General features: G+C 38.7%; 1 protein-coding gene across 2 annotated transcripts in view; it reads left to right on the forward strand.

Annotated features, from left to right (window-relative positions):
• Positions 1 to 667: 667 nt before the first annotated feature.
• Positions 668 to 14,419, forward strand: part of USP14 (ubiquitin specific peptidase 14) — a 45,280-nt gene continuing 31,528 nt past the window's right edge. For both annotated transcript variants that reach the window (XM_082853762.1, XM_082853763.1), the window contains exons 1-3: positions 668 to 806; positions 5,662 to 5,807; positions 8,124 to 8,156. In XM_082853762.1, the coding sequence (XP_082709888.1) occupies positions 791 to 806; positions 5,662 to 5,807; positions 8,124 to 8,156 (195 nt within the window). In that variant the 5' untranslated portion in view covers positions 668 to 790. The remainder of the gene's footprint in view (positions 807 to 5,661; positions 5,808 to 8,123; positions 8,157 to 14,419) is intronic.

Raw genomic sequence — 14,419 nt, forward strand, 5'->3', positions numbered from 1 at the left:
GCCTCAGAAACCTTCCAGTCTATCTTCTTCATTTACCAGGCTGAGGAAACAGGTCCAAAACAATTAAGTGGAGGGCTGCACGTAACTTCCACGGGGCAGTCAAGGGCGCTGTTATCTACTCCTTTACTAGAGCCAACCTAGGGTACGAACAGGTGTTAGAAACAGCAGTAATACATTACAACCAAGACAGACCTATCTCTGAAATATTCAGATCATTTTGATGTTTATTTTTGTTGCAAAATCCTGAATGGGAGGCCTAGACATTTTCATTAATAAGTAGACCAAGTTGAGGGGCGGAGCAAGGCTCTTCTCCAGCCTACATTAACAGAGAGAATAAAACCCCAGCTCGTACTGCCCCACCGTTTGGAAACGGGTGAACGACCTCCTAAGAAGTTGCGGCTGGGACACTAGGTTCCCGCTATGTCTGCAGCCGGGCGGGGCGGGGCGGGGCTGGGAGCCGGTAGGCGCAGACGGGGTGCAGTGCGCAGGCGCGCACCTGTGAAGCGCAGGGGCCCCGGGCACCCGGCCGCTCCCACCTCCCTTGTCTCTCCACCCGCAGGCCCCGCCTCGCTTCCTCCCCTCAGTCACCCCGTGGCTCGGCCGGCGGACGGCGTGTTGCTGCGTCATCGCCAGTGGCCGGTTTGAATGAGGCTCTTGTCGCACTGAGTCTGCCGCCACTACCGCGCCTCCGCCTCGGCCGCCGCCACAGCTTCTTTGCGGCCCTTTCCTTTCGCCGCTCTTGCCAGGCCCAGCCTTCCTGCGCCACCGCCGCCTCCTAGCGCGCCCTGCCATGCCGCTCTACTCCGGTGAGCGCCCTCCTCATCTCGTGCTCCGCAGTCCCGCCCGGGGCTAGGCCTCTGTGTAGGCCTGGCCTGCAGGGCGGGTGCCCCGCTGAGCACGGGGCGGGGATTCCGCGGCGTGGAGGGGACCCTGGCCCCTTTCTCTCTCCCTGCGAGTTCCGGGTCCTGCAACGCGAGGGAGCTGTGCCCCTCCTGGGCCACCGCGTGCGTGGGGTGGGAGCCGGAGGGGAGGTGGGGAAGCAGCGAGCGTCCGCCCCTCCGAGTGGTGACTCTGCAGAATAGTTCTGTCTCTGTCCTCGCGTGCGGGGTAGGGTGAGGTTGTGTCCTGGGGCAGCAGGGACCAGGCTGGAGGTGCAGTGGCATTTCCTGAACCTCTTCAGTGGTAGCCGTAGCCGTGGAAGGGAGCGGCCAGGAGGGGAAGCCTCGGTAAGGGAGTGATGGAGGGACCAGAGATGTGAGGTTAAGCCTTCCTTCCTCGTTGTGGGGGTTTCCCTCCATAGCCTCCCTTCGCTTACCCCTTGCTGCCACCACCCTGTTTGTACCAATTTCATTTTTATCCCGAGGCAGATTGCGAGCTTTTTGCTTCATTTTCATTTCATCAAACACTGTTTTGTGTTTCTGTGTCCGAAGCACAGTGTTAGCTTTGAGAGGTAAAGGAATACAAACGGTCGCGGGTATCATTTCCTTTTGATTGGCGTTTGACAGGGTTTTTCTGCGTGATGGCAGTCCGAGGGGTTGGCCAGGGATCATGTTTTTACCGAGTTAATGGACCTTGCTGTCTCCTAGTGTAATTCAAAATGGCCCCTAAAGTGTATGTGGTGGCTCCAGTTGGCCATGGATGTGTGATTCATTGGCCATCCTTGACACTCTATCATAATTCCTTTATTGAAGATTCAGCGTTTTCAAAGAATGACATCAAACAAAAGAATAATGTTTAAACTCGACATGGATTCTTGATGTTCTAGAATCTTGAATGCTTTAATAATGATTTTTTGTTTGTTTTTTTGGGTGAAGTATAAAAGAATAGCTTTATTGCTTTGCCAGGCAAAGGGGGCCACAGCAGGCTAATGCCCTCAAAACTGTGTGTCCCCAAATGCTTTAATAATGATTGCTCAACCTCTTTTTCTAAGGCCACAACAATGGAACAGTAGAATGGTACTTGAAATATTCTGTTTATGCAGCATAGAATTTAAGTGGCATTAATTAAGTAATGGCGGTAAATACCTGTGTATGCTAATACTTAAACACACACAGGTAGTTTGTTCCCCTCAAAAAATGCCTGTACTCACCAAACTTTCTTAGAAATTGAGTTCCATCTTAAATATTTAATCAGATCTTTTCCTCATTTCCAAAATGAGGGAATTGAAGTAGATTTCTAAGGTTTCTTCCTTTGACATCTCCATATTGAGAATCTGTATTTTCAGATTCTGCAAAAAGCCCTGTATTAAAACAAGAACATCTTAAGTACTGTCATAAGTTTTGATAGAAAATTAAACGTCCAGACACTTACATGTTTAAGAAGAAGTGCTGTAAAAATTAGCGAACACTTTTTTGTCTGGTACAAAGCTAATGTGTTTTTTTTTTTTTTTTTTTTTTTTTTTTTTGCGGTACGCGGGCCTCTCACTGTTGTGGCCTCTCCCGTTGCGGAGCGCAGGCTCAGCGGCCATGGCTCACGGGCCCAGCGGCATGTGGGATCTTCCCGGACTGGGGCGCGAACCCGTGTCCCCTGCATTGGCAGGCGGACTCTCAACCACTGCACCACCAGGGAAGCCCAAAGCTAATGTTTTTTATACATGTTGCTTTGTTTTAATTTTCAACATAGTCCCGTGGTACTAGCATAATTCTCCTTTATGGCAGCGGTCCTCAACCTTTTTTGGCACCAGAGACCAGTCGTGGAAGACAGTTTTTCCACAGTCCCGGGGAGGGGTTGGGGAGGAATGGTTTCGGGATGATTCAAGCACATTACATTTATTGTGCACTTTATTTCTATTATTACTACATTGTAATATATAATGAAATAATTATACAACTCTCCATAATGCAGAATCAGTGGGAGCCCTGAGCTTGTTTTCACTTCCCACTCACTGATAGGGTTTTGATATGAGTCTGCAAGCAGTTGATTTATTATGGTCTCTGTGCAGTCAGATCTGTCTGCTAATGATAATCTATATTTGCAGCCGCTCCCCAGCGGTAGCATCACTGCCTCAGCTCCACCTCGGATTATCAGGCATTAGATTCTCATAATGAGCGTGCAACCTAGATCCCACGCATGCGTAGTTCACTGTAGGGTTTGTGCTCCTATGAGAATCTAATGCTGCCACTGAACTGACAGGAGGTGGAGCTCAGGCGGTAACGCAAGCCGTGGGGAGCGGCTGTAAATACAGAAGAAGCTTCTTTCCCTCACCTGCTGCTCACCTCCTGCTGTGCGGCCCGGTTCCTAACAGGCCATGGTGTGGTATGGTCCGTGGCCTTGGAGTTGGGAACCCCTGGTTTATGGGTAAGCAAAAAGTTTAACTTGCCCATGGTGACACAGCTAAATAAATTTCAGATTCGTCTTCATTATTTCTAATACAGTTTTGATTTAGTCCTCCCTCTTTTGTTTGTACTATTGTTATATGTTTCTGGTTTGTCTCAATGATTGTAGTCGTTCCCCCTTCAAACCAGTATTTTCTCTGCTGCTGCTAGAGTGTTCTAATGTTCAAACCAGACCAAAGTGGCCTTTATGAAAACCTTTCAGGGGCTGCACATTTTGTACAACCTAAAGCCTGTATGTTTTAACGTGACTTATGTTATCTTCCCTGACTTGATCTTTGGTCAGTTTCTCCTTTTTCAGCTGCTTCCCCTTCACTCTGGGAATTACTTGTATCTCAGAGGACACCATGCTGCTTTATGCTTTTGAGTGTCTTTTCCAAGAATGCTTTTATTCTTATTCTCTAACACCTGATTTTTTCTTTGAGACTCAAAGTTGATAGTGGTAACTCACAGTTAACACTTTCTCCAGAGAATCCTTCCTCCCTCATGAAGCATTCCACTGTGCTCCTCTAGCATTTGTAATATTTATAGTGTATTGTTAATTACTTTAACCTTTTTCCCTCTCTCCCTTATTAAACTGTGAGTTCACAGAGAGTCTCCCTAATCCTTGTTAGTGGGCTTATCATTGAATGAACGCTAACACGTTAATTGAACTAGTGAAAGAATAGGGATTTGGAGTCAGGGTCACTTTTTTATATTCTGATTTTAGTAATCAGAGAAATCAGACAACTATTAATTATGGGATTCTCATTTTGAGTAGGTATAAAGTTTTCAGTGGAAAAAACTGTGTACATCCTTGAGTGAGTGAGTGAGTTTGTTTGTTTATTTATTTATTTTTGACTGTGCTGTATGGCTTGTGGGATCTTAGTTCCCTGACCAGGGATTGAAACTGGGCCCTGGGCAGTGAAAGCATGGAGTCCTAACCACTGGACCGCCAGGGAATTCCTAGTTTGTTTATGTTAACATATTTCAAAAGTTAGCTATTTTATAAGATTGAAATTTTTTTATTGTGGTAAAATATATGTAACATAAAGTGTAGTTTTAAACAGTTTTAAGTGCACAGTTTTTAACATTGAGTACATTCAGATCGCTGTGCAGCCGTCATCACCACCCACCTCTAGAAATTCTTCCCGTTCCTAAAATGAAACTCTGTACCCCTGTTTCCATTTCCCCCAGCCTCCAGGCAACCCCCATTCTTCTTTCTGTCTCTAGGAATTTGACCACTCTAGGTACCTCACATAAGTAGAATCATACAGTATTTGTCCTTTTGTGACTGGCTTGTGTCACTTAGCATAATGTCTCCAAGGTTCATCCATGTGGTAGAATGTATCAGAATTTCATTATTTTTTTAAGGCTGATTAATGTCCATTGTATGTATATACCACTGTTGATGGGCACTTGGGTTGCTCCCATTTCTAGGCTATTGTGAAATAATGCTGCTAGGAACATGGGTATACAAATATCAGTTTGATTCCCTGGTTGCCATACTTTTGGGTATATACCTAGAAATGGAATTGCTGGATCACATAGTAGTAATTCTATGCCTGATTTTTGAGGAACCACCATACTTTCTGTCACAGTGGCGGTACCATTTTTATATTCCCAGAGCAATGCACAAGCGTTCCAATTTCCCCACATCCCTGCCAACACTTGTTATCTTCTGTGGTTTTGTTGTTGTAGCCATCTGAATGGCTGTGAAGTAGGATTTCTATAATTTTTAATAATTTAGCTATATTTTTGGATTCTTCCTAATATTTGACCACCTCTTGCTCAGGAGGCAGACCTTTCAGTTCTTCTACACCTTCCTTCCTATAATCCAGGATCTATATTCCTTAACCTGTTCTCAGTGTGCTTTATTTTCCCAAGAATATTTTTTCTTCTCAAAATACTCTAGCCTTTCTTTCCCCTCTCTATTTCAGCAGTATGTAATATTCAACTGATTTTAATGATTGTTTAAATAAACACATTCTGAAGTCTGTGAACTTTATTCTGGGAAGTGTTTCAGTGTGGTCATATTTTGCAGATATTATTGGAGTAGGATTCAGAAGCCCTGTATATTTACTGACTGGTTTTGTGACATTAATCAGTCAGCTTCTTTTAAGTCTCAGTTTCCTTATTTATCAAATGAGAAGTTGGATTAGATCCAGTTAAATTTTATACAAGATCTATTGCATTCACTTCACTCCTGATTTGGTAGGCCTTAGGTGTGTAAAAAGATTAATGACATAGTTTGGCTTTTAAGAACTAGCCTAATAGTTCCCTAAGGATCTTCTAAATCTTAAGTCTTGTTATTTTGTAAATTAAAAAAAAAATTATGGTTTGTTTGCAGTTACTGTGAAATGGGGAAAGGAGAAATTTGAAGGTGTAGAACTGAATACTGATGAACCTCCGATGGTGTTCAAGGCTCAGCTTTTTGCACTGACTGGAGTCCAGCCGGCCAGACAGAAGGTTATGGTGAAAGGAGGAACATTGAAGGTAAAATTTAGTCCAGATTTTCATTATGTACTAGTGAAAATAACTAGCACCAGAAAATGCAGCATTTAAGGTATTTTTTATTTGGTGAGAGTATATAGTCTGTGGTATTAAAACTCTTATTCATGTTAGTTTAAGGAAGGAACATTGTAGCCATTTCAAAACACTATATTATAAAGCATCATTAAAATTTTGATTTTAAAATGCATTTTATCAGTGATTATCTCTGGAGGTCAGGGGATTGGGGTACTTTCCATTTATCTGTGTTTGAATTTTTTTCTTATGAATGTGTGTTAAAAGTATTTCATTTTGTATAGACTAAAAAAGTCTATTTGTATTTCCTTAGTAATTTTCAGTTATGGGGTTAGAAATTTTATCTCTGTTAAAAATATGGAACAGTATGGTAAATTTATTTTTTAAAGGCTACTACACAATGTGTTTTTGTATATACATGCGAATGTACCAAATTTACTAAGGCCCTGGTTCTGGAATACTGGAAAACTGTTAGTTTTTCCTTTGGCCTTTCTTGCATCCTACCATTAAAAGGAGCCCCTTTCTCTTAGAAGTAATCACTATCTAACATCTGCCTGGAGATGGGAGGAAAGAAATTTTTGTTTAAAGGAGAGGGAATTTAAGTTTTCCATTAGTTCCCTTGGAATGATCACATTGATTACAGTTAAGAGTCCAAGCTTAGCAGTATCATTGAGGAAGGGCCACAGAAAAGATGTGAAGGTATTTTCTTTATTATTGTTTGTAATACTATATAAGTTTTTTTTTTTTTGTGGTACGCGGGCCTCTCACTGCCGTGGCCTCTCCTGCTGCGGAGCACAGGCTCCGGACGCGCAGGCCCAGCGGCCACGGCTCACGGTCCCAGCCGCTCCACGGCACGTGGGATCTTCCTGGACTGGGGCATGAACCCGTGTCCCCTGCATTGGCAGGCGGACTCCCAACCACTGCGCCACCAGGGAAGCCCATAAGTATAGTTTTTAAAATGCACTTTCTTCAAGAGTTAGATGTGAAATGCTAAAGAGCTCTAATTAACTTTAGAGATAAGGATTGGCTACCCCTGTTAGCTGGGCCGTAAAACAGATATTGGTGAAGAAACATTGTTTCCCCTCAAGTTGCAGTATGAGCTTTTGGTCATTAGTGAACTTGGTAACGTAATTTGTGCTGAACTGTGTACTGGTGGTATACTGTGGAGAATTCAGAAAAATGCGAATTAAATGAAACTATGACTAATAGCTACCACTTACTGAATACTTACTCTGTGCCAGGCTTTTGTTTTCTGTAATTGTCAACTGTATGTATATTAAAAATGAGGAAAGTAAATGTATTTTACATATTTTACTGAGCATCAGAGAGGCTTAAGTAACATATAGTAAGGCACCAAAAGAACATGTGATTTACAAGTCGAGCAGATCTGGGTTCATTTCCCAGCTTTGTGTGACCTTGGATAAGTAGGAGGAGGCATTATTTGAGGAGACATTTATAATTATCATTCCTTATGATTAGCAGTAATAGCCCTTAAACTGAGAAGGGCATTTAGAAACTTACTGTTCTACTTTGAAGCAGGATGCCCAAAAAGAAATAGTGGCACCACCAAAGGGAGGTGTATTGAGTGCCTGGTACCTTCAGTAAAAAGGAAGGAGTGATATGGAACTGACTATCCCTGAAGGGAAGGGCTTTTAGCTGCCAAAATATCTGTGGACCAATCATGGCATTTCCAAAAAAACTTGATTTAAATTGAACATACTGAAGTCAAAGTATTGTTAATTGATTCATAGATGTGAAATGTAGGACTTGAGAAACATTTGTGGATGCAGCAAATACTATTAAGGGTTAGTTTGCCTTGGGTAGTCTTGTTTACTCTCCTGGTATAATTTTTAGTAGCACTTTGATTCTCAAGAGTCTGTTGATTTGGGTGATTATATAATCACCCTAATTATGTAGACCTTATTTCATTTCTGAAGTTATTCTTTATTCTTGTCAAACATACGCTAGTTATTAGCTCTGCTGGTTCCAAATATGCAAAAAATTAGCATCTGTCATCAGTCAAGTGTTTCAGTACTTTTGGTGCTGCCAAGTTTACTGCCTTTTAGATTGTATCTTATGTAGTTTGAACAATTGTTAGACTTACTAGTTTTAGGACTGCATTTGTTTTTTGTTTTTTTAAAAATACTTTTGATTACAGTAATTTTAAGCAAAATCTGCATATAGACAATTTCTATTTTGAAGTAGAAATATAAAATTAGTTGATTTTTAGATTATGTTTGGATTATATGGGGGTGGTTAAATGTTTATTATTTGTCTTTAAAACAGGATGATGATTGGGGAAACATCAAAATAAAAAATGTAAGTATTATCTTAAGAACACTAGTTATAATGCAGTTCCCTAATTATTACACAAAATGTATTCCAAATGCCTTTATTTCTGTCTGTATATCCAGTTGTTCCAGCACTATCTGTTGAAAATATTTTCCTTTTCTCATTGATTTATGTCAGAGTCTTTCTTGAAAATCATTTGTTGGTTTATTTTTGGACTCTTGTTTCATTGATATATTTGATTAACCTTATACTAGTACTACATGGTCCTGATTACTAAAGCTTTATAATAAGTCTTGAAATAAGATAATGTAAGTTCTCCAACTTTTTCTGTTTCCTCAAGAATATTTTAACTCCTTTGCATTTCCTTATAATTTTAGAATTAGTCAATTCCAGCAAACGGACTCCTGGAATTTTGTTTAGGTTGCATTGAATCTGTAGTTCAGTTTGGGGAGAATGAACATCTTAAAGGTATTGAGTACTGAAATCCTTAAATAAGGTGTACTTCTCCATTTCTCTTAGCTCAGTTCTATAATTTTTCAGTGTAGAGAGCTTGCACGATTTTTGTTAGATTCTGGAACTTAACATTTCTTGGCTATTTAATGATACTTTAAAAAAATTTGTTTTCCAATGTTCATGGCTAGATTATAAAAATACAGTTTATTTTTAACCTGTGACCTTGCCAAATTCACTTTCTAGTTCCAGTAGTTTTTTTGTAGATTCCATTGGGTTTTCTATGTATGTAAGCATGCTCTTTGCAAATAGAGGCAGTTTTACTTTTCCCTTTCCAGTCTTTACGGCTGTTACTTCTTTTTTTGCCTTACTTTACTGGCTAGGACTTCTAATACAGCATTGAATAGAAAGTGGTGGGAGTGGACATCTTTGTCATTTCCTAGTTCACTAAGACCTTTTAAGTTATGAATGGCTCTTGAATTTTAAGTACTTTTCTGCTGATTAAAAGGATCGTATGATTTTTCTTTTATTCTGGTAATCTGGCTAGTCTCATTGATTTTTAACTATTAAACCTTGCATTTTTGGCATGTGCAGTTCTCAGATTTCTTGGTCTTTGTGACTTCTTTACACTCTCAAAAATTATTATTATTTTTTTTGCGGTACGCGGGCCTCTCACTGTTGCGGCCTCTCTCGTTGCGGAGCACAGGCTCCGGACGCGCAGGCTCAGCGGCCACGACTCACGGGCCCAGCCACTCTGCGGCATGCGGGATCCTCCCAGACCGGGGAACGAACCCATGTCCCCTGCATTGGCAGATGGACCCCCAACCACTGCGCCATCAGGGAAGCCCTCAAAAATTATTTTTTAACCCCAAAGAATTTCATATATATGGGTTACGTTGATATTTATTGTATTTGAAATTAAGGCTGAGAAATTAAACATATTATTCATTTAAAAGTAGCAATAGCAAACCCATTACCTTTTTTTTTTTTGAATTATTTTATTTATTTATTTTTGGCTGCGTTGGGTCTTCGTTACTGGGTGCGGGCTTTCCCTAGTTGTGGTGAGCAGAGGCTACTCTTTGTTGTGATGCGCGGGCTTCTCATTGTGGTGGCTTCTCTTGTTGCGGAGCACAGGCTCTAGGCACATGGGCTTCAGTAGTCGTGGCTCACAGGCTCTAGAGCACAGGCTCAGTAGTTGTGGCGCACGGGCTTAGTTGCTCCGCTGCATGTGGGATCTTCCCGGAACAGGGCTCGAACCCGTGTCCCCTGCATTGGCAGGCAGATTCTTAACCACCACGCCACCAGGGAAGCCCTGTCTACTTCTTTTATCAAGCGTGTTGTAATCTCCAACTATTATTGTGGATTTGATTATGTCTCCTTTCAGTTGTATCAGTTTTGTTTTGTGTATTTTCAAGTTCTGTTACTAGGTGCATGCATATATAGGATTGTTAAATCTTGATGAATTGACCTTTCATCACAGTGAACTGTCCCTCTTTATCCTTGGTAATATTCTTTGCTCTCAGTTTTACTTTGATTTTAATAAAGCTATGCCATATTTCTTTTAATTATTGTTTGCGTTTCATGTATTTTCCCATCCTTTTGCTTTTAATACATCTATGTCTTTGTTTAAAATGGATTTTTTTAGGTTAGCATATACTTGGGTCTTGCTTTTTTATCCAGTCTTACAATCTCTACTTTGTAATTGGAACTTTTAGACCACTTATGTTCAGTGTTATTATCTACATGTTTGGGTTTAATTTACCATCTTGCTGTTTGTTTTCTGTCTCATTGTTCTTTTGCTGCCTTCTTTTCGATATTTTTAATTTTGTGTTTATCTCTGACTTTGCTTTATCTCTGTTTTGTTATTTATGCTTTTATAATAAGTTTTCTGAGAAAATTCACTGACTATGAAATTCAGCGCTTTAAAATGTTCATTTCAGTGTGTTCTGCTATATTCATAGAGTTGTGCAACCATCAGCACTGTCTAGTTTTAAAACATATCATTATCCAAAAAGAAACCCTGTGTTCATTAACAGTCATTTTCCATTCTCCCCTCCATTCCCAGAGTTTTAATGATTTCTCTAGGGTAACAGTTCTCTGAGTGTATCCCGGGAACTCCAGGCAGTACCCAGGACTCTTTCAAGGAATCCTTGAGATCAAAACTGTTTTCATATTTAAAAAATGTATTTTCATGTTGACATTAAGATTTTATTTGCCTTTTCTATTGTTGATTATGTACAGTAATTTTTCAGAGGTTGTGGGACATGTGATACTGCAGCAGATTGAATACAGAAACAAATATGAAAATCCACTGTTTTCTCTTAAGTCAAACATTAAAGACGTTTGAAAAAATGTAGAACAATATCAGTCTTCACTAGTTTTGTTTTGAGAATATAATTATCTTTCATAAAATGTTAATTATCTTAACATTAAGTGGGTTTATTGTTTTTGAATGAATATTATTAAAATTTCTCAGTTTTAATTTCTAATACGGTAAATATTGAGAACTACATAACAGAAGTTGTCCATTTTTAAGAATGTGAAGCAGGAGTCATCAAACTGAACTCTGAGCCAAATCTGGCCTGCAGCCTGTTTTTGTAAGGCCTGCAAGTTAGGAATATTTATATTTTTAAAGGGGTGGGGTTGAAAACAACAAAGAATATGCAACAAAGATGGTATGTGGCCCAGAAATTCTAAAATATTTATTATATGGCCTTTAATAGGAAAAGTTTGCCAACTGTTGGTATAAAGGGTCCTATGATGATGTTTGATGTTTCTGAATTGCTGTTGTAGGGTTTATATTATGTATCTATAACGAGTGATTTCAGGCATAGTATAAGACTATTACAACAGTGTATTTCCGTTTCCCTGCTTTGTGCTGTTGTTGTCATACATATATATAGTTTACTTCTACCTGTTAGAAACTCCATACTACATTGCTATTATTTTTACTTTCTACATTGCTACTTTTGCTTTAAATCGTCATTTATCCTTTAAAGAGATTAAAAAACGTAGAAAACCCATATTTACCATTTCTGGTGCTCTTCCTTTGGATCCAGATCCAAATTGCCATCTGGTATCATTTTCTTCTGGCTGGAGAACTTCCTTTTTACATTTTTTGCAGAGCCTATCTATGAGTTTTCTCTGCTTTTGTTTTTCTGAAAAGCTCTTGGTTTCATTTCATTTTTGAAAAACATTTTTGATTGGTATTAAATTCTTAACACTCTTTCAATACTTGAAAGATGTCTTCTCATTTGTACAGTTGCTGTCATTCTTATCATTGTTCCTCTGCATGTAATGTGTCCTTTTTTCCCTGGGTGCTTTTGAGATTTTTCTCATTATTGGTTTTCAGCAATGTGTTTTGGTCAGGTTTTCTTTATGTTTATTCTGCTTAAACCTCTTGGATCTGTGTGTTTATAGTTTTTATTAAATTTAGAAAATCTTTAGCTATTTCTTTAGATATTTTTTCTGTCTGTCCTTCTCTTTCCTCTTTTTTGAGACTACAGCTACACATATATAGGGTAGTTTTGCCCATTGTAGAATTTTGGTCCCTTTTTTACAAATGTTTTACAGGTTTTTTACAGATGTTCATCAGGTTGAGGAAAGTTCTCTTCTATTTCTAGTCTGCTGAGAATTATCATGAATGGGAGTTGAGTTTTGGCAAATACTTTTTCTATATATATTGAAATTTTTCTTTTTAAATCCTTTAATCTCAATGTGATGAACTACACTGCCTTTTTCGAAATAGTAAACCACTTGGTCATTATATATTTTCCTTTTTATATAATGTGGATTCTATTGGTAGTATTTTGTTAAGTATTTTTGTGTCTCTTTTTTGTGAGATGGTTTGTAGTTTTCTTGAACTGTCTTTGTTTGATTTTTGCTATCAGTGTAATGCTGACCGTATAAAATGAGTTATGAAGCATTCATACCTCTCCTCTTTTCTGAAAGAGTTTATATATATATATATACACACACACACACACACACATATTAGTGTCTCATAGAATTCTCTAGTGAAGTTCTCTGGGCTTGGAGCTTTCTTGGTGGGAAGACTTTTAATTCAGAATTTAGAGTCTTTAATAAATGTAGGATTATTCAGATGTTATATTTTCTTTACACCGGTTTTGGTAGTGTCTTTTAAGGAATTGGTCTGTTTAGTTTAAATTGTTGGATTGATTGTCATACTACATTCTTACAGGATATCCTACAGATTCTAGAATCTGTAGTTCTGTCGTTCCACCCCTCCCCCAGCCCCCGTATTGGCAAATTGTGATTTCTTGCTTATTGTCTTTATCATCTAGGCAGAGGTTGTAAAGTTTCATTGATACTTTTTTCTCCCCAGTACAAAGAGTTAACTTTTGCTTGTTCATTTATTATTTTATTGATTTCCCCTCTTTGCTTCATTTCCTCCTTTTACTTTGATTTTAATATATACTTCTGCTAGCTTCTTAAGGTGGAAGCACATTTAATTTAATTTTAAGCCTTTTTTGTTGGCTTTCTACTTATCTCTATTGCCTGTTTTTCTATTGTGCCTATATATAGTGATTTTTTTTAAGTTTGTCCTTTAAAATTTTGATTGTGGTAATGGGCAAGTTTTTAAGATTTATATAGTTATAGACTAGAGACATGAGTCCTTTCATCTTTTATGTCAATTTTAGAAAATCTTCCAAAAACAGTAAGACTTTTTAGAAAATAAACAAATGTTTTGTAATTATTTGTTTCATTTTATTTACGTTTAAATCTTCAGTTTCTAATTCATTTTGGGTGTGGCATATCATGAGGTGGAGAACTCAAAGTATTTTTTTTCTAAATTATTGTCCTCAACATTCTTCATTTTGTAATCTATTTTCTTAATAATTTTAAGGGTATTGTTGTTTTTAGTCTTTCTTTTTCAGAAATTTCTTAGCTGTTGTCATGGGTATGAATTTGCTACATGAATGAAACATTTTGTAAAGTTTCAGAAAGGAATTTTGTTAAATTTATATGATAGTTTGGAATCACATCTTTACATAATTTTTCTGTTCCAGAAATCTTTCGTGTCTTTCAGTTTCTTTAGGTGTTTTTTAATATCCCTAAGTAAAGCTTTATAGTTTTCTTATTAAAGTATTACATATTTCTTGTTATGTTTACTCTTAGATATTTGTTGGTATTCTTTCTTTTCTGTTGTATTTTCTAACTGACTGTTGCTAGTATATTCCTCAGATATTTGGTTTTCCTGAGACAGTTGTCTTTTTTTTTTTAATAAATGTATTTATTTTATTTTTGGCTGTGTTGGGTCTTCGTTGCTGCGTGCGGGCTTTTCTGTAGTTGTGGCAAGTGGGGGCTACTCTTCATTGCGGTGCGCGGGCTTCTCACTCTGGTGGCTTCTCGTTGCGGAGCACAGGCTCTAGGCACACAGGCTTCAGTAGTTGTGACACACGGGCTCAGTAGTTGTGGCTTACAGGTTCTAGAGTGCAGGCTCAGTAGTTGTGGCACACAGTGTTGGTTGCTCTGGGGCATATGGGATCTTCCCAGACCAGGGCTCGAATCCTTGTCCCCTGCATTGGCAGGTGGATTCTTAACCCCTGCGCCACCAGGGAAGCCCGACAGTTGTCTTTTAAGAAAGATTCTTTAGTGATAGCTTAGTACTGCTTTGCTATTATCTTATAGAAAGTTTAAATAAAAATAATAGGTGATAGAATGAAGATTGTTGGATTTGAACATAGGTACTCAGAAGACTATGAGTTTGGTGACCTTATTAATTTACTAATTTTAATCTTCGTCTAGATATTTTTATTTTATTGTCCTTTTTTTAAAAAAAATTTCTCCTTCTGGCCTTTTTTTTTCTTTTAAACCTC

Source organism: Leucopleurus acutus, assembly GCF_964270905.1.
Source record: "Leucopleurus acutus genome assembly, chromosome: 13".
NCBI classification, from domain to species: Eukaryota; Metazoa; Chordata; class Mammalia; order Artiodactyla; family Delphinidae; genus Leucopleurus; species Leucopleurus acutus.